The following is a 24100-nucleotide window of genomic DNA, read 5'->3' on the forward strand; positions in this document are numbered from 1 at the left end:
TTCACATATCCGTGTTAGCTTGAATATGTAGACGTTGAAAAGCGTGTCGTTATGAGTGTTATTAGGTGATGTAAAATATTGTTCAGCATCTGATCAGATGTAGCAGCTGATATTGCAGCCCTGAACAAATGGGTTCTGGAATAACTTCTAATTTTAATAATTGGAAATTAGCTACCAGATTTTGAGCATTTTCTAGAAAGGCCTGTTGTGTTCCTGCAGGAGAATGAGGTGGTTGAATCAAGGGTGCTGAGAGACTCACAATCCCCCTCCCAATGCTACAGTTTCTACAGTCGTCCCTCTTCATGGGGAAATCTGGGAATTTTAGGTCTGTGGGAGGTCTTCTACCAACTCTCAGCATTCTTAACAAACTACAGCTCCCAGAATTCTTTGGGGCAAGCCACGAGTGCTTAAAGTGTCACTGTAGTGGTTTAAATACACAGTGTGAATGTGGCCTATGGATCATTAATTTCAGGGGGAATATTCTGAGTGTGACTTAACTGGATATAACCCCAAATGTTTAGATGGTTGTGCTCTCATGCCTTATCCAACCCACACTCTAAAATTTTATATGTTAACACAAAGTGGATAATACTATCTGAGCAGACTGGCTTTTCCGCTTGCAACTGCAATGACAGTGAAGCAAACAGAAACCAGTGTTAGCCCCCAAACGGTTGTGCTAGGCTGTTCAGCTTTGTCTCTTGCCCTGCTGAGTCAGTTTAACGAAACATGCAGAACCCAAATGCCCATTTAGCAACATGCTTTCTATCCCTTCCCATCCTGACCTACAACAATGCATGTACAAGGCAAAGGCATGTACAATACGAATTTGTTCATTCAGCAAGATTCTGAACCCTTTTCACAAAGAGCCAAGAGAAACAATGGCCATCAACATCTAGCAAGGGACGCACAGGGCTGATTCTATTTGGTTCTGCGCCCTTTCTTGCTGTGTTGGGTTCAACAGCACTTTGCTGTTGGAATGGCCCTAAGAATTGCATTCATAGGTTCGGTTTCAGAATAGCAACAAAATAATTGCATCATACAAAACAAAACAAAAAGCTTGTGAAAAAAATAGTTGAACAAAACTGTTTTATGCTTTCTTTGTCATGTGTTTCCCGGCAGCTGGTTGGCTACAAACATACATTTTCTCTCTAAACTATTCCAGCAAAGCACCTTCCTGGTTGCAACCCTTTCTATGGCTTCTTTCCCCCAGTTGATCATTGGCCCAGAAGAGAGGAGCTTCTGGAAATTCTGTGCTAGCTCATGTTTGTTGCAGATAGGTCCATTGTAGACACCTCCATAAATACTGGGCACATTTCCTTAGCCATATCGAATGAGAGCTGGAACCAAAATGTGCAGGAGATGGACAAAGAAGATGCCAACGGCCAGGTAAAACATATGTGTGTTGTGAATGATGTAAACAAAACATGCTAGGTGCATGCTTTGCTTATGAATGGTGGTGAGGAAAAAGAACCTCTATTGCATTGTTTGGTGAAAAATAGTGCATTGGAAATATTGGGATGTAACCTTAATAAGTCAGCAAGCAAACAAATACACAAGCAGAAGACTGATTTCAAGAAATTAGACTGAGCATGCAGTGTTAGGTAAGAACTTAATCAGTCATAAACCATCGCTTTATGTCTTGGATCTGGAACTGCTAGACAGGCAAAGTTTGGGGTGTTTGATGCACTGTGTGCTTAGCATGCAGCAGCATTTTCCCTTTGAAGTTAGATGTTGAGCTAAAAGCCTCCCAAGTCAGCTAATTGTCTGCGCTAAGCTGAAAGGTTAACTATTTGTGTGCAGCACACATGTCAGGAAGGGAATTCAATTAAATCAACCCTGTCTGTGCTTCAGTGGACAAATCTAAGGCATAAGCCATCAACAGGGCTGTCTTAAGCATATCTGGCACCGTGGTGCAAAGCTCCGTCGGGTGGCCCCCCCATTTCCCAGAGTTTTTTAGGGAGGACAGCACTGCTGGTGGGGCTGGAGGAGGCAGGCAGCAGCTGGAGGGTGGCTCCTCCGGTGGGGAAGAGGCAGAGGCTGGATGCGGTGCCTCCCAGCTCAGCTGGTCGCTTCGTGCCACTGTGCCCACAGCAGATGGAGGCTCCGGGAGCGGTGCTGCTTCGGCGTGGCATGGCAGAGGCGGGCGAGAGCGGCGAGCTGATGCTGGGAGGTGCCACGTCCAGCCTCCGCCTCTTCCCTGGTGCCCTCCAGAACTTGGCGCCCCGGCGCCCCGCGCCACTAGCCTCTATGGGTAAGACGCCCCTGGCCATCAGCTTCTAATGATCTGAGTGAAGGAGAGATGAAGCAGTTGCTAATCTCTTCTACAGGGCCTTAAAATGCTGGATTGTACCCCCAACCTGTGCTGTATTAGATAGAAAGAAAAAAAATTCACAGCAACAATTAAGATTGCCATCCACACAGACAATCTGTGTGGATCTGTCATGGAATTCTACTCAATATTGAGCCAGAGCAGAACTCCAATGTATAGCTAGCAGAGTAAAAACTTAAACACGTTGCAGGATCCCCCAAAAATAGACCAGAGGCAATTGTATTTCATCCAGCAGAGCTTTACTGCTACTGAAGGCTAATAATAATAATAATAATAATAATAATAATAATAATAATAATAATAATACATTATTTATACCCTGCCCATCTGGCTGGGCCTCCCCAGCCACTCTGGGCGGCTTCCAAAAAAACATTAAAATACTGTACAGCAAACATTAAAAGCTTCCCTAAACAGGGCATAATAGCATAATAGTCACAAATTGGACACATTCAGGATTTCCACTGTCCATAAGAAATCCAGTTGCAGCAGACTTAACTTAAACTTGCAATAACTTAACCCACACTTTTGTGTATTGCATACAAGAAGTCAAAATGCTAAAACTGAAACTTGGTTTTAAAAAAAGAAAATGTGGGGTGTCTTAGAGTCCTAAGGGAAGATGGGGTATGTGGGCCACAGCTTAGCCACCCCAGTCTTCCACCACAGAACTTTGGCACTACAATCTGCTGCCCTGTGGAGCAGCTTAGCATCAGATCATTCTAAACTCTCTGAAACACACACCCCCTCTCAAACCATACATTGTTAATGCCCAGTATTCCCATCTCTTAAATCCTTTGCTTTCCAGTGTTTTTCGAGAAGGTAAAACTATCTTTCTTGTAATTCTTCTCTCTCTCTCTCTCGCTTTCTTTTCCTGAAGATCTCACTGGGGAGAGATGAAATATTGATGAATGTTTTCCATTCATACTTTGTATAATTTAGTTTTTTATTCATGCTCAGCTGTGGGAACTCCGCTTCCTTTCTGATAGGAAGAACTTAATTGAGACTTTGGGATGGAGTGAACAATTAGCTGTTTGGTATACAGAATGCAGGATTACTTAAAGACTCAAGAAGACAATGTTTTTAAGAAAATACCTTTTGGACAAGCAAATTTTCCTAACAGACCTCCTTTATCAAGAAATGATTGGAGACTTAATTATAATAAGAGGAAGCCTTCCATCAGCTTTGGCTGGTGGCCCAACTGCACCCTTATCTGGACAGGGATAGCCTAACTACGGTTGTTGTTGCTCTGGTAACCTCTAGGTTAGATTACTCCAATGCATCATATATAGGGCTGCCTCGGAAGACGGTTCAGAAACTTCAGCTGGTGCAGAATTCAGCAGCCAGGTTGCTTACTGGGACAAGACAGTTTGAGCAAATTACACCGACCCTGGCCTGCCAATTAGTTTCTGGGCCTAATTCAAAGTGCTGGTTTTGACCTATAAAGCCTTAAATGGCTCAGGACCACAATACCTCAAGGACTGCCTCTTTCTAAATGAACCTACCTGGACCCTGAGATTGTCCTCTGAGACCCTTCTTTGTGTGCCTCCTCCATGAGTGGTCTGGATGATGGCAGCTGGAGAACGGGTCCTTTCTGCAGTATCTCCCTCTTTGTGGAATGCTCTCCCCTGGGAGGTTTGGTTCATGATACATCTTTAGATGCCAGGCGAAAAACGTTTCTTTTTAAGCAGGCCTTTGGTTGATTGACATCCAATGTCCTTTTAAATGTGTTGTGGAATAGGGGTTATTGGTTTGTTTCTGTTCTTATTTTTGTTATGTATTTTGTGGTTTTTTAATATTGTAATTTTATGTTGTGAACTGCCCTGAGATCTATGGGTATAGAGCAGTATACAAATAGTAATAATAATAGCAATAATAATTAAGGATGGTCCCTGGATGTCCTGCTTTCTTGTCTGACTGGTGCTAGATTGCCCACAACCTGTCAGATTAAGGATAAGAAAACAAGATGAGATATATCTATATATTGGATTCTATTAAACATTTAACAGAAGAGCAAGCTTTGATTAGGTTGTGGTCTAAATCCCCTTGCAGTGTGGATGTTACAATGTGCATTGGGCCTGGTTTATGGAATGTATCAATTCCGTAAGTATGTCAAATGTATAAAGTGTGAATTAAAGAGGGCTGCATATTTCATTCGATCAGAGCATATTGTTTATATTTGCTGATGATTGCAGAGCACTGCCGGAAATGAAACTGAGGAAGTTGATGGCAACTGCATGTGTGGATTAAGAAGAAAAAGAGGAGTCAAAGTCACTGGGAAGCAGAACCTTACAGCAGGATGTGAAACTATGGACACTTCTCACCCTGGAAACACTTCTGATTCTCTCTCTCATCAAAGAAAGCTTGCTCACCTCAAGCTATGTACAGACGAATTTCTTCAGAAACCACCAGGCAATGCAGCAATGCAGGAAGCAGATGAGAGCCCTCCCAAATATTGTCATACAACAGAAGACCCACAGCAGGGCAGAGAGGAACCTCACAAAAGCAGCCCAGAAGCTCATGGGGCAATAGAAAATTTCAGCAATGAAGACCATGCACCGAAAACAGATTTAGATGGCAAAGAAGAGAAAGTTGTGTGTCTAAATACAGCGAAAATCAGGGAGAATGCAAAAACACCAGGAAATGATAAAGAGAAACCTGACACAGCAGAGAAGGAGTGGAAGTTCCACATGACTGAGAAAAGGGACATGGACCATCATGCAGCAACCCAGGAAAAAGACGAAAGCAAAGTCTCTTTAGCTTTGGGCTCTGGAATTTCCAAAGAAACTTTGCAAGAGTTGAAAAACCTGTTGAGAGAAAGCCCGGTGCTGAGTACCAGGGTTAGGAACAGTGGCAAACCCAGAAGTCCCTCTTCCCATACACTTCCGCTGAAGTCTAGTGATAATCAAAGGAGCTACGTGGAAATGTTTCACCCTCATTTAAGAGGAGGTGATCAGAAAGTCCTCTCTGGGCGCAAGCCAGGAGCAGGGCTAGCAGGGAAGCCACCCCTGCTGCACAGCTCTGCTGGGTTGGATAAGCAGCCATCCGAAAGCGAAGATATGGATCATTCTCCTGGGAGGCAACAGACACATTCCCCCAATGCAGGCAGTGCTTCAGAAGCTAAATTTGAGCCCACATCTGGTAAGGAAGTTAAGACTTTGTCTGCAGCGCACCATATAGGGACGGGAGTCTTCCCAGTTAAACAGAAGTGTTGCCTTGTCTTGTTTTTATTGATAACACAGACTAGTGTGGTTTATGGTATACAAGGACATTGTGCATCAAAAAGGTGTGTGCGTGTGTGTATAAATGCCACAAGTGGGAGAGTCAGAGGAGCCCATTCAAACTCAGTAATTAGGGCTCGGCAGGGGAGAAGAAGGTGGGTGCCTGTGTTGTGTCATTATCAGTGCCTCCCCCCCCCCGAAGATTTTTGCCAAAAGATAAATGCTTGCTTCCACTCCACCCCCCACCTCAGCAAAAAAATGTCATTTTTGGTAGCTCCAATAAGGAGAGCAGCCAGAAGTATCATGAAAGCATGAACTCTGAGGGGGGAAAGCTGCAGATAGCTCTTGAAAAACACGGACACCATGGAGATATCCCCTACTCCAGGCATAGGCAAACTCGGCCCTCCAGATGTTTTTGGCCTACAACTCCCATGATCCCCAGCTAGCAGGACCAGTGGTCAGGGATGATGGGAATCCTTTGATTACTAGTCCAAAACATCTGGAGGGCCGAGTTTGCCTATGCCTGCTCTGCTCTAATAGGAGGGGGCACAGGAAGGCTCCAACCCAGATTGTCCCCAGTGAGCTTCATGGCTGAGTGAGAAATTGAGTCTCTCAGGTCCTGGCCCAGCTCTCTAACCACTATACCACACTGGAATGAGCAGAACTTTCCTGAGCAGAACTTTTTAAAGCTAATTTTAATGAAATGCATGTAGAGGTTTTCCCTGAACAGGCTCATTCAGATTCACCCAATCCATTGCTTTCTGCCTTGGGTGTTCCATGCAGAAAGTGAGGCTATAAACTGTAATAATAAATACATCATTTAATAGAGAACCAGGGCTGTGGCAAGCTCTTCACCTGCACGTCACCTGGCTAACATTATTGAAACTTAATAAAGCCCCATGAAATTCCTAAAGAAATATTGCCTGAGCAGGAACCCTGCAAATTCACTTTGGATTGCATGTGGATTAGGCCAGTGTTTCCCAACCGGTGTTCCGCGGCACACTACTGTGCCGTGAGACGTTGGCTGGTGTGCCGTGGGAGGGAGGCGGGCGAGTCGGGCGGTGAGAGGTGGCGGCGGCGAGGATCCGCGTCGAGCCGGGGGCGGCTCCGCGGTGGTGGTGCCGAGCGGCGGGGCAGCGCGTGCAAAAGGGAGGAGCGCGAGACAGCGGAGTAGGAGGAGGCCGGCATGTCCGGGCAGCAGCAGCAACAACAGCAGCAGCAACTCCCAGCGACGGCTCCTCAAGCCCCGCCGCCACCCCCTCCTCCGCCCGCTATCGCCGCCACCACCACAACAGCCGCCGCCGCCTCAGTTGCCACCGTCCCTCAGTCCCTCGCTCTGCTGCCTCCTCCCACCCCCAAAGCTTGGAGGTTCCCCGGCAAGGGGGAGGGAAAAAACTTTCACTTTCGTGCGTCCCTCCCGGCGTGACGCTGCACGCTGACGTCACGGGGCTGTAATGGTGGTGTGCCGCGAGATTTTTTTCAGTAAACAGGTGTGCCGTTGCCCAAAAAAGTTTGGGAAACACTGGATTAGGCAAAATTTGGAGACAGTTTTAATTGGCTCCAAAGTAGCACGTATCAATCATGCGGAACTAATCTGAATAAATGAGTCCAACAAATGATTGAATCTGTGGCCACCCGGAATCCAGAAAGCTAGATTTTTGCATCTTATCCAAACTATATCATAATTAGACCCCTTCAGACAACTGGTTGCATTTGCTTTCAGCAGTTTAGTGACTACAACTGTTAATAATGAGTGAAAAACCAGCTGTCTGAGAGCAGCAGAGGCCTGTTTGAAATCTGTGGGGCTCTGGCGGGGGGTGCATTCAGCTAGATTTTTCTCAGGGTAGCCCCATTAAAATGAATGAACGTGACTAAGCTAGGTCCATTAATTTCAATAGGCTTACTCTGAGTAAACTTCAGTTGATAACCACCTAAAATGTTTCACCATTTATACGTTGCATATACACAGACGTTATCTAGGTGTATTGCTAAGTTATTATTTGCAAAGTGTATCTTGTTGAGCCTTAAGACATGCTGCACCAGAGGCTTTTCTGCTTCAAACCATTAGAATCAAGATGCTTACGTGTACAGTCGTACCTCTGGTTATGAACGCTTCAGGTTACAAGCTCCGCTAACCCGGAAGTAGCTGTTCCTGGATGCGAACGGAAATCGCTTGCTGGAGGCGCACGCACAGCGGGAGACCCTATTAGTGAAAGCACGCCTCAGGATAAGAACAGTTTCAGCTTAAGAACAGACCTCTGAAACGAATTAAGTTAGTAACCAGAGGTACCACTGTACTGATCTTTGCGTGGAATCGCACGCTGCATTGAAAAGATATACCAGCGTGGACATGTTGATGGCAAATATTTAAATTTTGACCTGATCAAGTGTATTTTCATTTTTAGAACACAGCAGAGATCCCAGTGTAAAGAGCATTCCCCTTCACTTGGTCTCTGAGATTGAGCGCATTAAAGAACAGATGTCTAGAGACAATATACGTTTTGTCAGGTTTGAAGCAGCCGACCTTCATGGCGTGTCAAGATCAAAGAGCATCCCGTCTCGTTTTTTCCGGGTACGTTTATCCATCCCCTGTAGCAAGTCTTTTTCTGTGTTCCCAGGCCATGAAGAGACAACTTGCTATGCCACAGACCTTTGCCATGTACAATACAATTCCAGTTTGTGGTTCGAGGACCCGACCCCCGCGATGTGAAATAAATACACAAGGACACGTGATATAAGGTTAATGGGCAAGAAAAGGCCACAACTTTATTGATTACAGCAGAGAAAAGGTATTGGCTTAGGCATTGGATGTCTAAAACAAGGGGGTTTATTCACCAGTAGATGGAGCCTGTTGATGCTAATCCAACTATAGGCTCTCCCCTGATGTCACCGGGGGTCGTGCCATGGCCTCCTGCCAAGCAGGCATCGGACAGAGTACACGACCGCCAGATTCCTTTAACGGAATACCCAAAAATTGAAGGCATAGGCGATGGCCACACCCAGCCCTTCGACACACCACAACACATTATTCCAATGCCTAACCTACCCACCAATACCACAAAAAGTTGTTACGATTGCTACGAGGTAGGCGAAAAAACCAAAAAGCCTAATGCCAAACGGAAAAATTCCTACCAGGCCCCCTAGACAACCAGGGCGACCAACCTAAGGTCCATAGCAAGGCCAAAGAACAAAGACCCTGAGCTAAAAGTGAGTGGAGGGTGGGTGACTCGCGACGAGAGGACAGAGAAGAATGAGGCCGAGGAGAGGCTGGCGCCGCTGCAAAAGGCTGCTGAACACGCCCCCTCGAAGGCACCTGGTTGGATGCCTGCCGAGGGGGCGTGGGCGCCAGCCAGGTGAGAGGAGGAGGCAGGGGGCTAATGCCCCCTGCTAGGGGCGGTGCTCGGGCTCCCGCCCACAACCATTCCCCTCTCTTCCAGGGAGGAGAGTCTTTACACAACATATATTTCCTCCTTTGTTCATTGGTACCCCATGAGGCTTATTTCATCTCCTCCCTGCTGCCCCCCTGCCAAAGTGGTCATTCCTCAGCCCTGAAGAAATACAAATCTAATTAAGAGAACTTGTCAGTGTTGATTCTTTACACACCCAAGACTCGCCTCCCCCCCAGATTTATCTTTCTTTTTCTAAACATTTGCAACATGCACAACGATCCTGTTTTATTTGACATCGGCAAATTGCAGGAGGAGGCCAAGAGCAAATTACAAAAGGCACTGAAGTGATAGCATGGGAATCATTCTAGTTTGGAAGTATTCCCTTTTCAGCGATTAAATCAGATATGAAAATACCGTTGTATGCATGACAGCTTAATAATAATATTAGTGATGCTGGTGTTCCAATAAATATGAGTCATATTATGAAGCATTTGGTAGCAGCTGTATAGAAAGTAGTGACCTCTAAGGGCCTTTTGGTGTATTGTTTATGTGATACTCAACATGGATGGTTTATATGCTGTATTTTAGCTATAACCGTGTCATGAATATTTCAGGTTCCATTGAGTGAAAATATATACTGGCATTACTGGAAATCTAGTACTGTAAAACCTTGCTTTCATTCTAAACTTCTTTGAAGCCCCAAAGGCAATTTTCTCTTAATTTTGTCCTTAGATCTTGCTGTAGTTTTGAAGCTATGGGCTCAGATCCAATTTTCTTTCACTGATGCCATTCAGGCATTAGCAGAAATGAACTCTCTTCCAGGGAATTTAATGCTCTTGAAAGGTGATGGGGTAATGGGACCATCTTTTCACCCATCACTCAATTCAAAGTGCAGGGAGCCAGGCTCACCCTTTTCAAATTAACCTGAACTTGTCTGATATATCCCCAACCCAAGCTCAAATTAAAGTAGAAGTGAAAGTGTAAATCATCTGATGTTCTTCAAAATAAAATAAAAAATAAGTTGGAATGTAAGATGAGCACAGGTGTGCAGGACTAGGTCTAACCACATGTACAGTATTACAGGTTACTGACATAGGATGCTGTTGGATTCTTGGAAGGAGCTTTTGATCCATCGTATGCCTCTGCTAAGAGAGAGAGGAGGCAGTTATTAGGAATTCTATTCCCCCTTTGCAGAACCAAAGGACTAGTTGATTGCCTGCCTCCCATCCAGGTGGTTCTGTTTCTACCTGCACATTTCTATACTTGATTGTTGGATTGCTGCACGTCTTATTATCTTTCTGCCTTCATTTATTGTCACATTGGCAAGTTGTTTGATGGGTTTGGGGTGCTTTTCAAACATGTTTCAATTCCCCCCTCTTTCAGGTTATGACCTCTTTCATTCCCCTCAAGTGTTGGGGGACCTCCCAGAACAGGGTGGAATGTGGGGTGGGGGCCTGTAAGGGGAATAACAAATAAGATAAATCACCTCCCCTCTTCTCCCATTTGTGGAGGTGTCTGCAGGATCACGAGCCCTTCCCTGAAACCAAGGGCACCAGTTGGATTCCACCTATTGTCGGGTTGGCCAATGTCACCTGTTAACAAATTTGTTGGATTATTTTGTTCCAATTACCATATTTTTTGCTCTATAAGACTCACTTTCCTCCTCCTAAAAAGTAAGGGGAAATGTGTGTGTGTCTTATGGAGTGAATGCAGGCTGCGCAGCTATCCCAGAAGCCAGAACAGCAAGAGGGATTGCTGCTTTCACTGCACAGCGATCCCTCTTGCTGTTCTGGTTTCTGAGATTCAGAATATTTTTTTTCTTGTTTTCCTCCTCCAAAAACTAGGTGCGTCTTGTGGTCTGGTGCGTCCTATAGAGCAAAAATATGGTACCCGTGAACCTTGGAGCAGATGTTTTCTGTTGCAATCACACACACACACACACTTGTATGTAAGGAAACTAACCTTGTAGATACGGAAAATAGATACTTGGATAGAAAAGTTCCCAGTTCTAGTCTAGCTAACTAGTCTATAGTAGAACAAGGAAGCCATGAGGTCCAAGAGGGAAGTGTGAGAAGTAGGAAGAAGTTGTAAACAGGGTGCAACCTGAGACGCAGCTGGTTGCTAACCTTTCACAGAGGAAGTTCACTGAAGAGTTAGTGGACTATACCACAATCCAGAGAACCACACAACCGAAATGCTCACTGGGCCTTTTTATTTCCCAACCCTCTTGGCAACCTCCAGTGTACTCTGTTTGTGCCTGTTCAAAGAAAAGATGCTAGAGGTCCCACTGGACACTTAGAAATCTTTGGATACCGTATATCTCTCATGAGATACAGTGCATAACTCCCTTATGGAACAAGTTGCTGACACCCCTGCTTTGGAAGTGCGGCCTCTTACATATCACCAAGAAAGAGGAAGTCCATCATCAGAATTAAAAGGGCAAAAGAAGACGCATATTAGCATAAAATTTGCATGTGTTAATTTATATTTATAGATTCAAATTTAGAAATATACTGTAGCTGAACTAGAAATAATCTCAGTTTAATGGAAAAGATTCTGTGTCTGCTCAGTCTGCTGTCCTGGTGCTTTTAATTGTTGATGGGCTGCTTCAGGGCTCCTGCTCTCCCTTCTTAGGGTTCTGTATCTTTGAAATGATCTTGCATCAGACAGCCCTTCAGATAAAGGACTATCCTCTGTAAAATCAGACACACAGCTACCCTTGCGCAGAATTTGAAGTCAAACAGGCATAGCATTTCTCACTGTTGTAATCATAATTGTACCTTATAATTGCAGTGTTAAAGTGACTACAGCGCAATCCTAAAAGTTTCTTCCCTCTGTTTAGGCCAAAGCAATCCATGGTGTTGCCATGCCCAGAGGTTACCTTGAACTGACTCTGAATCCCAAGGATAATGAAATAAACCATATAAGCGCCAGCAATTTCAACTGCGACATAATCCTGAGTCCTGAATTATCAACGTTTCGGGTTTTGCCATGGACTGAAGACACTGCTAGAGTGATCTGCGATTCCTTTGCTGTAACTGGCAACCCTTTGTTAACTTCCCCCAGGCACATTGCCAAACAGCAGCTGGGGCAACTCCAAGACCACGGCTTTGCCTTGCGTTCTGCCTTCACTTACGAGTTCTGCATTTATGGCATTGCCGAAATCATCAATTCAAAGACGATCACTTTCCCCACTACAACCATGCTCAATAACCAAGACCAGTGTTTCATTCAGGAACTCATTGACGGGATGTATCACGCCGGGGCAAACATTGAGAGTTTCTCGTCTTCCACAGGACCTGGCCAAATGGAGATCTCTTTTCAGCCAGAGTTTGGCCTCAGTGCAGCCGACAGTGCCTTCACCTTCCGCACCGGCATTAAAGAAGTGGCCAAAAAGTACAATTACATTGCCAGCTTTTTCACCGAGAATGGATTTTGCAACTCGGGCATCCTCTCCCATAGCCTTTGGGATATCACTGGGGAGAATAATTTGTTTTCTTCTGGTTCCGGAGCCCCTGAGTTCACCGACATAGGGAAGAACTGGCTTGCTGGGTTACTGGTGCATTCTGCAGCTCTGAGCTGTTTGATGGCTCCAACCATCGGCTGCCGTAAACGCTACAACGTGTACCGCAAGGATTCCAAGGAGATGGTGTCTGTGAAGTGGGCATGGAATGATAACAGCTGTGCATTTAACGTCAAAAGTCACGGCGAGAAGGGAACTCGGATTGAAAGCAGGCTAGGTTCAGCAATGGCAAACCCTTACTTGGTTCTGTCTGCTACTATCGCTGCTGGTCTGGATGGCATAAGGAGAGGACTCAGTTTCCAGGAGGCATCAGAGGAGATCCAGAGCACTGCTCAGTTCAAAGTTGCAACAATCCCACTGAAATTAGAAGATGCTCTCATTGCACTTCAGGAAGATGAGTGCATCCGGGAAGCCCTAGGTAACACCTTTGTCCGGTATTTCGTCGCTATGAAACAGTATGAGATGGAAAATGAAGAGATGGACGTGGAAAGGAATAAATTTTTAGAATATTTTATCTAGCACAAGTGCATGACATTTTGAGAGCCACTGTAGTGTTATGGCTAAGAGCCTGAGCTATGGATCAAGAAGTTTCCAGTTTGAATCCCATCTCTGCCATGAACTCACGGGGCAGTCTTAAGCAAACTGCTCTCTCTCAGCCTCAGTCCTCTCATCTGCAGCATGGGAAATAATAAAATTGACCTACCTTACATAGTTGTTGTAAGGATCACACCCAGATAATGCAAATGCATTACTCTGAACACTTGTTAAATGCTATACAGAGTATTAGAATTGTTTATTGGTGGAAAGATTGGTTTCCATAGCTTTGTAGTAAATATAGATGCTCTTGAATAAGGCTTTTTCAGTTTCCAAAAGCTGGTGCATAGAGCACCCTGATTCCTTTGCCCCAGAGTTCTGTATATGTTTGGCATACTGAAAAAAACAAAGCTGGCTAGTGAAATCCTGTGCTGCATTGTACACACTTATTTCCTGGATTGTTTCCTTCAGTACCAGTTTTGCAGTAAAGTGCTGAACTGAAGTTGTGAAAAGCTCCAGCATGAAGATCAGTCACCAATAAAAAAGGTTGTAAATAATTCCAATGCTGTTTTCTTCAGCTTTGTATACAGCAACTGGGAACCATTCACATATAAGATAAAGTCTATCCAAGTGTAGCTCTGTTCATCAGGGAGTGGTTTTATTTTAAGTTAAGTTCTAAAAGTTTTATACTTCTTAGAAGAATAATTGCTGAACTACGGCTTGGATCCTGAGTTCCATTTGGCAAACAGAAGGACTCATTCTAGGCACATGGTGACGCAATACAGTGAAGGATGTCACTGGTGGATGTGATTCTTGCCACCCCCACCCTAGAGTTGAAAGGTACCCTAACAATCCAAAGCAGATTTTGGAGGTGGGCCTCACTGGGAAGGGGGAAACTGAAAAAAGCTGCATCTTTTTCCACCAGTGGGGTATGAATGAACCTTTGCTCACAGAATGCATGTATGCAGGGATTCAGAGAATTCTACTGGAAACAGAATTGGAAATGGAAATTGCCACAATTTGCATGCTCATCCAAGGTCAGGAACAGAAATTGTGCAATTATCTATGCAATGTTCACAGAGATAGATAGATGATAGATAGATAGATGATAGATAGATAGATAGATAGATAGATAGATAGATAGATAGATAGATGGTAGATAGATAGATGATAGATAGATAGATGATAGATAGATAGATAGATAGATAGATAGATAGATAGATAGATGATAGATAAAGGTAAAGGGATCCCTGACCGTTAGGTCCAGTCGTGACAGACTCTGGGGTTGTGGCGCTCATCTCGTTTTACTGGCCGAGGGAGCCGGCGTTTGCCAGCAGACAGCTTCCGGGTCATGTGGCCAGCATGACTAAGCCGCTTCTGGTGAACCAGAGCAGTGCACAGAAACACCGTTTACCTTCCCACTGGAGCGGTACCTATTTATCTATTTGCACTTGACGTGCTTTCGAACTGCTAGGTTGGCAGGAGCAGGGACCGAGCAACGGCAGCTCACCCCATTGCTGGGATTCAAACCACCGACCTTCTGATCGGCAAGCCCTAGGCTCTGTGGTTTAGACCACAGCGCCACCCGCGTCCCCTAGATAGATAGATGATAGATAGATAGATAGATAGATCAACCCACTCATATTCACTATCTTTTTAAAGTCTGTGAATGTTACATAAATATTTTATTTTCTGCATTGTAGATGTTTCCCTTCTGTCGAAATGAACCAAAGTTAATAACCCAATTGATTACATAATAACCCAATTGATTACATAATTGATTATGTTAGCCACTGGGGAGGATGAGGAGAATAATGTAGGTTTTAGCAGAAGTCGAGCTGTAGCAGAACAGAAGTGGAGCTGATTGCGATGAACACAGGACAGGGCGGAAATCACTGCCTCCAAGCCTTTGTATCTAAGAAGGAGAATACTGATGTGATCAATAACCCAAAAGCAAGCATGGAAGATGGGTAGATGCATGCCTTGGTTACTAGATAACTTCCCTCTCATTCCTCATCAGACATGCTGCAGGAAAGTTTCCATTGTGTGACGCTAATGGTTTTTTGTTATTGAAAAATATTAATATTTTATGGCACTGAATTGGTTTAAATTCAAAGTGTGAAGTTGGTCTGTTACGTTTTGTAGGAGGTCACTGGAGATACCACAAGGGATGAATGAAGCTGCATTTATTATTTAAGCTGCCAAACAATATCCATTGTAGCATGACCTGCTGGAAGCTGCACCTTCTGGAACTGATACTTTTCTTAGTAACTGGCCAAACCAACTCTGCCTTGAAACATCACATGTGAATTCGGCTCTGTCTGTTAGCTTATCTCATTAAATGCAGTAAAGCCCTTTGTACAAGTGCACCTCTCATTTTACCTGCAACCTACACATCTTTCCCTTGAACGTGGCATAAAATAACAGCTTTTAATCGTAGCACTCTAAGGAAGAAATCTGTGGAAGAATCTGCACAGCAAGGTGGATTGCTTCATTAGGTAGTTCAGAATTCTGATGGATGCCACGACGCTCTTCTCCATTAGCTTGCATCTGCTGTAGTTTAGCAACATTTTTTTTAAAAAAATGTTCCTTTCAGTAACTGTTAAATCCTGCAGTCACACAATGCGGACAAGATGAAACAAACTCCAAGAAACTAAAAATATTTTTTTAGACTTGTTGATTGCTTGTTACCCAAAGTTCTCCAAGTGACATACAACACGTTTAAAACAAAACAAAACACAGGCACATTATACCATTGACAGATGCCTACAAAAAACCCACAATTCATTAAAAGATATATTTGCTTTATTATATATTGTTGGGGGGGGTCACATTTCTGAAGGCTCCTCTGTGTAGGTTAGAACCAATACCTCATATATCTTTGATTTTATATAGGTGCAGGAATTTATCAGTAATGTTATCCTCCATCTCCAGCCTCAAGTGGTCCTCCTTCATGTGTGGTTTAGGCTTAAAACTGAGTTATTCAAGTATTGAATTCTTTCATCGATCCATATATTTTTAATTGGAACATGCTACCTAAGTCTTTAAAGCACAACTTTTAATATCATCTGTATGCATAATGAAGAATATAAAAATTCTCATCGTTATGGAAGAGAAAAACACTTCTGCTAGATAACATAAATGGACCGTTTTTCGTAAGATTTTTTTTTTAAAAAAGTGACATGCTGAAACAAATTATGCTTGTGATCTTAATTTGCATGTATCTATATGACATTTGTTGGTTTCAACACTATTTATGAAAAGTGTGTTTGCAACAGGGACAGAAATGTATTGTTTTGCTGAGTATAAATATGGACTGATTTGGGGCTATTGGGTTTGATTTTCAAATAAAACTTAGTTCCCTGGAGTGTATTTTGTTGCATGACCCCCCAAAATAAAAGCAACAAAAGGATATTAATTCCATATCCTTTGTCCATTTTGTTGGTTGGTTGGCATCCGTCGGTCTTGGGGGACAATGGAGGAGTGTGCCTTTGTCCATTTTGTACAGTGTATTTAAAAGTGTGATACTTGATTATTCACATGCCTCTTCCATGAGCATAAAACAAACAGCTCTTCCCCAATGAAATAATTTTGGGTGTCTTTATATGTGTAACTCATGAACCCAATTCCACATGCTTTTAAAATATAACAAAAATGCACAGCGCTTCCTCCCCCCCCTACAGAAAACAATACATGTATAAGTGCTTATGTCTATAACATGTGCCCACACTTAAAAAGCTTAATCAGCCATTGTCCTCTTGCCAGGAGGTTATTTCTGAAATCTGTTCATGTTGAGTTCTTCTTAAATTGTTCTAAATTAAGATTCCGGAATCAATGGACGTTTTTGTTGCACTGAGAGATAAACTCTGTGTGTGCTTTTTGTGGAGGTGCCTGGCAGCTGTGCCACACCACTCATGCATCTGGCATGTATGAGAAAGGGCACATGTGTACAGATCCTCCACACACGGGAGATCCATGTTCATATGTAAGAGCACCTTCCCTGATGTGCCAGCTGGATGATGGAGGGTGTGGCACCCAGGCATGCAACAATTTAAATGAAGGGGGAAGAGGACAACGGGAAGAAGGAACAAGGAGAAGAGAATAAATACGGAAACGAAAAGGTGAAAGCAACTGGTGAGAACTAGAGTTAAGAACAGAAATGTCAAGTAGCAAGATGCAAGGACATGCTGCAGGAGTGTTGAATGACTCTGTTATGACTGCACAGGCAAGTCTTCAGTTGCGCAGTGAACAATAATGATACCTTGCACCTGCTTATTATGCCTGGGTAGATATTATTTTGAGATACGGTAAGACAGTCCTATATAGATAGACGGATAGACAGATACAGAGCTCAGCATTACTCACAGTCCCATGTGTCTAATGACAGCTTTAGATTCCTGAGTTATGAAAATGGGATTTGATTTGTAAAGAATGGCTCCTGATGCTGTTTGTCATGAACACCACGAGCAGGAGGAGCAGTTTTTCTCCAGACTCAAGGCAGAGGGCAGCAGCACGCCACAGAACTGACAGTCGTCTCTGCTTCCATCAGAAATCACTGTAGGTTTTCAGCCCAGAAAAATACCACATATCTTTTTTTTTAAGGGTAACACAAATGCCCACAGCTACTATGCATCTTTCCCCCTTGACGTTTGATTAATTTGTTGTTTAGTTTTTGTAACCTTTTCATGCTCTGCAGGATGCAAAGTAAAATATAAGGTTCCCACGGCATTATTATAATTATTTGGAACGAAGGTGTGAGATATAAATTAAAGTTGGGGACCTGCATCCCCAGTAGAAAAGGCACGGGGTTGTGGTGGCTTCCATTTTCCAGAGTGCTATGGGGTAGCCTGGAGGGAGAGAGCAAGTGACAGTCATGATTTTGGCTGATTCACTTTTCTAAAAGAAAATCCACCCTGGTATTACAGATGTTAAAACCATAGAATTGTAGAGTGGGAAGCAGAGCCGTAGCTAGGTGATCTTGCGCCCCTGGCAGAACCATCCAGATTGTGCCCCCCAGCCACAGACAAATTAGCTCTTCTTTCCGCCTCTTTTCCAACCCCTCCCCTTTCCACTCATTCAATTCACTCTCTATTTAAAACCATTTCTTATTAGGCAATAATCAAGATTTATATTTATGGACATATTTTTAGGCGCTTTTGCACCCCCCCATCCCCTGCGCTCCTGGTGGGGGCCCACCTCACCACCCCCTAGCTACAGCCCTGGTTGGAAGGGACCACAAGGGTCATCTAGTTCCTGTTGGGATTCTTTATATCTCACCAGCTGCGAGGAGCAGCACAATGGTTGTTGACATCATGTAATGTCTGTGAGCGTGAGACAGGAAGTCTCTGCTTGTTCTCAATAACTGGAGAGAATTACTTTCGCTTCTGAGTGAAGTGAGTGTCAAGTCGGACTTCTGTGCTAGCTGCTCAGGAGAGCAGATATGTTGGATGAGAGCTCCGTGTAGAGTCTGTAAATAAAGTAGTGTGTAGACTACTGACTGTCTCTTTCTTCTGTGATGGGATACCAGAAGATGTGTGTGCTCCTCTCAGGATGGAGGGGTCGCTTATTACTCGTCTCTCTGGACTGAGGGCAGTTTCCAGCCAGAGAGTGACCACCAGAGAGACGCCTCGGTGTCTTGGGATGTTGACACCCTTCCCGGTGGGCGTTTTCCCAACAGTTCCACCCCCTACAATGCATGAATCTTTTGCCCAATGTGGGGCTCAAACCCATGACCCTGAGATTAACAGTCTCATGCTGTGCCAACTGAGCTGCCCAGGGAAGCACCTGCCAGTATGGCAATGGTCAGCAATGATGGGAGTTGCATTCTGAGAAGATCTGAGAAGATCTGAAGAGCCACAGGTTCCCCGTCCCTGTATTAAGAGGAAGATGCTTGTAACTTTGCTGGTCAGGCAGAGTGTGAGATAAAGGTACTGTATAGACTCATTTTTGGTATCTGCCACTTGTTTCAGTTAGCAAGGACATTAGGGGGGCTCATTGGTTTGAGTTCTAAACCTGTGAGGCTGCTGCCATCTGCATAATAATAGCAGCTTGAAGAAGGAGTTCTGCATTTTGAGATCTAGGCTTTTTGAGGAGGTGTTGGTTCATGAGACAGCTGGCTTAATGCAACCTCTGCTGGGTTACCAGCCTGAAAGCTACCCCTGTGTGTGCTTGCAAATGATTGTTGCAAACAAGCCAAAGAAGGCCACAACAAGCAAATTATATATTTTAATGTGCAAACAGATTTTGGCCCATGTATACCAGTGGTGGGGAGCCACTGGCCCCAGGACTAATTTGGTCCATTGGGCTTCCCACATTTGGCCCACAAGGGTATTTTGTTTCAAAGCCATGCACACCTTCCCTACACCTGAAGTCATGTATGGTGTCAGGTATGGGGCAGGGACAGAGGGCAGTTGTATATTGTAAAGGGTGTTTTGAGTATACTTGGGTACTCTGATTTGAGAATGAGTGAGGAGAGAGCAGAAGGCTATGGACTGGCTCACACAGCCATTTCTTGTGGCAGTGTGGGTCATGTGGTTCTTCACTGCCTTTAGCCACTTTGACATTATCTATGCTTAGTCCAAGATTTACTATTCTTTTGATCCTTCTTAAAAAAGTAAAAACTTATCTGTTAGAAGCTTATGCATAGTAATCTTAACACACCGAGATGGGTAGATTTTGAGGAGGTAGAGGGATATATAAATTGTCAACAATAATTTCATGGTTTTAACACCGGGTGTGATTAATGGTTCAAGATTTCGGCTGTCATCATAGACTCAGTTACCAGCTTAAATTCCATTGAAGTAAATTGGATTTAAGCAATTCAGCTGTATGTAGGATGGTAGCCCTGAAAAGAATGAGTAAGAAATAACTGTTGAGATTCTAATGGTACCACCTTTCATGTCTTATTTTGCATGACAACTGTAATTAAGTATGTGTACTCTACATATACTCAATATTTTGGGGTGGGTGGGTGGAATCTTCAGGTGTTAGCAAAGAATTGGTTTTCTTTTTCCTAGAAGCATTCAACAAAATCTTGATGCAGGTCTTCCACTTTCTTATAACACTGCTGGAAATCAACCAACAATTTGCTGGAGTTTCTTTGCATAGCAAAATGTTGTTTGTGACATCATCATCCCACCCATGCCTGCTCACGTGGCTTAAATGAACTCATAAAATATATCACAGAGGCTGCAATTCTCTGGTCCCTGGGAGAGCATCCTAAAGGCTATTGGATGCTTGGAATGTAGCAAGCTGCCTGACTCTGAGTCAGACAATTGGTCCACTTTGCTTTGAATCCATGCTGCTTGCTGCAGCCCACTTGGCTGCTCTAAAGGGTTCAGGAACGAGAAATTCCCTGAAGTCAGTGCTTCAGCTGTGCATGGGGCTCTCTTCAAGCCCCAACAACCAGACACTTGTTGCTTCTTGTAGAGAGCCCTGCGCTGTGCTTTGAAGCTTTGGCAATCAGCTGACAGTTCCAAGTGCCTTTCAAAGGATTTCAGTGCTGCTGATCAGCTCCTTTTGGCCCTTCTGGGATTTTATCTGCCCCACAACTGACATCACATATGACCTCAGTTTTGGGGCAGGTGGGTGTGGCTTGAGCAGAATGGTTTGGTGGGCCAAATGGGAAGGGCTGGCAGGTCTAATTAGGTCCATAAGATGGAGGTTCTCCACCTCTGCTCTGCACAGACTGGCAGCTGCTATCCAGGATTTCAGACACTGTGTTTTCCTAGGTCTACCTGGTGATGCCAGGAATTGAACCTGAGGTCTTCTGCAATAAAAAGCTCTACACCACTTTCCGCTGCTAAAGATATCAACAGATGCTTCTTCTGAATGGGGCCCTACAGTGAAAACCTGGGACTCTCAAACAAGAAGTACATTTTGCACATATGTAACCAAATTTGAGGTGGCTCCATGCCTCAATGTGACCTCCGCATGTAGATTTTGCAGTTGCTTATATTTGTAAGAAATATGACTACAATGATGCCATGGGGATCAGATCCAGCTCATGCTCATTCAGCTGAGCAGATTACTGAAATCCAAAATATAAGTGTTTATAAAAAGCTCCTGGATGAATTACGGCATTTAAAAACCTTGTCCATGAATATTGGGAGAATTGGTAATAAATATGGCAAAAATGTGGCCGGACAATGTGCTCAGGAAGTTTTCATGTAGACACTTCATTGCTGCCACTTGGGAAGAATGGTTTGCTTCCATCAGCAGGCTGTTAAAGCCAACCCAGAGGACTTGCTGAGAGCACCACAGTAAATTAGAGAGTCCAGAATTGCACAATGTAATACCCCCTCCCCCTGGTGCTCCTTACTAAATCAGAGTGTTTCATGGCAAAGTTACGTGGTCCAGTTTCATGGCCTTGTAAGTGAAAGTCTTGCTACAAAGCTGTAGTATAATCTTTGGTACATTTTTACAGTAAATCAGTAGGATGCGCAAAACAGAATTATACAGCATACTCCTTGGTACGGTACGATAAATCAGTGGAGGCTCACAATAAGGCTCACTGTGTGATAAGTCATCAAATGACTGGAGCAAGCTGCTTCCTTTGTTTGGAATAATGTGGATTTTATGGCTTTGAAAACAAGAGCAGCACATGTCAGTTGTTTATAATACTAAGAAATGGACCAAGGAGGCCAAAGGGGCTGTCTTGGCTTCCCAACAATCAAGGATCTTTATGGTTTAGAAGTTCTTGAACAACCATCATGGTTTATTTGTCCACACGGGCGTATGAATGATGACTACTTTGAGTAGTTCACTGCTCACTTTGTGGAGGGCAATGGGAGCTATAGCAGGGGTGTAGCTTAGCATGGTCATCCCCACTCATGTGTTGGTTTCACACAGAAATAGAAAGCCTGAGGAGAGCTGTAGAAAGTGCCTGAAAAGTCTTTTTCATCATTACTCTCTCTTCCCCATTAAGCTTGGACAAGTGGTTTGTGAACCTCAAAAGTCTCCATTTTCTTCTTCTAACTTTCAGACACAGTGACAAAGGTTTCCTTTGGGCCTCTCAGCATCATGCCATCCTAGGAATGTCAGCATCAAATAAGGACAAATGGCAAAGAACTGTGTCAATTTAGGCCCAGCTGCTAAAGTATTTCTAACCTAGCTTCCTCCAAATGACCCAGGAATGGTTGTCAGCAGGCTGCCATTCTACTGAGCAGTAATAGGGAGAGGGAGATTACAGGAAATAGCTACTGCCTTGCAAAACATTGAAGCTAAACAGCTATGAAATATTGTTAGAGGTGCTCTCAAGCTGTGGAGTCACCAGTTTAGAGGCCTTCAAGTCATTTTTTCACCATCTACAATGTGTAGACCCATTTACAAGGTAACAGCGACAAAAATCTACAGCACAAAACTTAATTTGGGGTGCACCACCCCACTTTTTAATATATTATTTTCTCTATATTTTGCCTGCTACACACACTTGACAGTGTGTTACACCAAAATATAGTATTAAGCTGGACACAATTCACTGCTATCTCAAAGAAGACACTCTGGAGATGTGGATATGCACCCTGCGATTAGCTTTGGACCACTATCTTGGCAGCTAAGGGTCATCACACATCACTGAGCATTGCCCATTGTGCATTATTTAACGCTGGCTTTCATTGGATTGTGGCTCTTGAAAGAGTTAGCCCCCCACTCCAGTTATGGAGATATAGGATATGGGGTTGTGCAAAGCTTATTTTGGGATTCAGGGGCCTATAAACTTCAGTTCCATAATACGTTTGTTTACTGAGTTCTGTTTTGAGCTCTCATGCCAATAATGAACTAAGGAATAACAACAAACTTTAGCATCTTCTTTTCCTTTCAGTCTGTGAGTGATTCACTTCCTTGTATTTCTTCAAACGATTGTTTCCCTTGTTCATAAAGAAGCGGCTATAGTTTCTGAATAATTTAGGGTTGTCACCTTTATCATGAGTTAGCTCTTATCCCATTAACAGCTGTAAGGCAGACACAAAAGCTACAAACGACTCTTTTGCTAGGTTGGAAAAAGTTTGGGTTGATAAGTACATAAGAAAAGTCCTGCTGGATAAGGATCAAAGCTCATCTAGCCCATCTCTTCTCACAGTAGACAAACAGATGCCTCTGGGAAGCCAGGAATCAAGACCTGAGTGTGGCAATACTCTCCCTGTTTGTGACACACAGCAACTCATATTCAGAAACTTACTACCTCTAACAGGAGAGGTGGAATATAGCCCACTGTAGCTAGTAGCTGTTGATAGACATAAGGTAAAGGTAAAGGGGTAAAGGTCCAGTCGTGACCGACTCTGGGGTTGCGGCGCTCATCTCGCTTTATTGGCCGAGGGAGCTGGCGTACAGCTTCCGGGCCATGTGGCCAGCATGACTAAGCTGCTTCTGGCGAACCAGAGCAGCACATGGAAACACCGTTTCCTTCCCTTCCCGCCAGAGTGGTACCTATTTATCTACTTGCACTTTGACTTGCTTTCGATCTGCTAGGTTGGCAGGAGCAGGGACCGAGCAATGGGAGCTCACCCCATCACGGGGATTTGAACCGCCGACCTTCTGATCGGCAAGTCCTAGGCTCTGTGGTTTAACCCACAGCGCCACCCGCGTCCCTGTTGATAGACATATCCTCCATGAATTCGTCTAAACTGCTTTTAAAGTCATTCAAGGTGGCTATTACAACATCTTGTGAGAGCAAATGCCATTATGATACGTGAAGAAGTACTTTTCTTTTGTCCGTCCTGAATTTTCCAACTTTTAGCTTGTCCCCAAGTCCTAGTATTATGAGAGAGGCAGAAAGACTTTCCCCTATTAACTCCCTTGACACCATGCATAATTTATACACCTCTATTAGATCCCAATATTATTGTCCATGGAGTTTTCTTGGCAGGGATACTGGAGTGGATTGCTGGTTCCTTCTCCAGGTGGATCACATTTAGTCTAAACTCTTGGCTATGATCTGTCCGTCTTGGGTGGCCCTGCACGGCATAGCTCATAGCTTCTCTGAGTTATTCAAGCCCCTTTGCCATGACAAGGCAGTGCTCACTGGAAGGACAGATCCTGAAGCTGAGGCTCAAATACTTTGACCACCTCATGAGAAAAGAAGACTCTCTGGAAAAAACTCTGATGTTGGATA

The 24100-nt window shown here is 44.0% G+C and overlaps 1 protein-coding gene and 1 long non-coding RNA gene across 2 annotated transcripts in view; one reads left to right on the top strand and one right to left on the bottom strand.

The window, feature by feature from the left end:
- LOC309529980 overlaps positions 1 to 24100 on the bottom strand; it is a 98443-nt gene that overhangs the window by 15153 nt on the left and 59190 nt on the right. The gene's annotated exons all lie outside the window — the stretch shown is intronic.
- On the top strand, positions 1345 to 14017 carry LGSN (lengsin, lens protein with glutamine synthetase domain). Its single transcript, XM_082216310.1, has 4 exons — positions 1345 to 1386; positions 4519 to 5464; positions 7950 to 8116; positions 11776 to 14017. Exons 1-4 carry the CDS (start codon positions 1360 to 1362, stop codon positions 12973 to 12975), a joined length of 2340 nt encoding a protein of 779 aa, XP_082072436.1. The 5' UTR covers positions 1345 to 1359; the 3' UTR covers positions 12976 to 14017.

This window comes from Podarcis vaucheri (assembly GCF_965113315.1).
Source record: "Podarcis vaucheri genome assembly, chromosome: 3".
In the NCBI taxonomy this organism is placed as follows: domain Eukaryota; kingdom Metazoa; phylum Chordata; class Lepidosauria; order Squamata; family Lacertidae; genus Podarcis; species Podarcis vaucheri.

Coding starts and splice junctions, on each gene's coding strand:
- LGSN (XM_082216310.1), top strand. CDS start 1,360: ATGGACAAAGAAGATGCCAACGGCCAG. Junction 1,387..4,518: donor AAGAAGATGCCAACGGCCAG/GTAAAACATATG, acceptor TGATGATTGCAG/AGCACTGCCGGAAATGAAAC. Junction 8,117..11,775: donor TCCCGTCTCGTTTTTTCCGG/GTACGTTTATCC, acceptor CCCTCTGTTTAG/GCCAAAGCAATCCATGGTGT.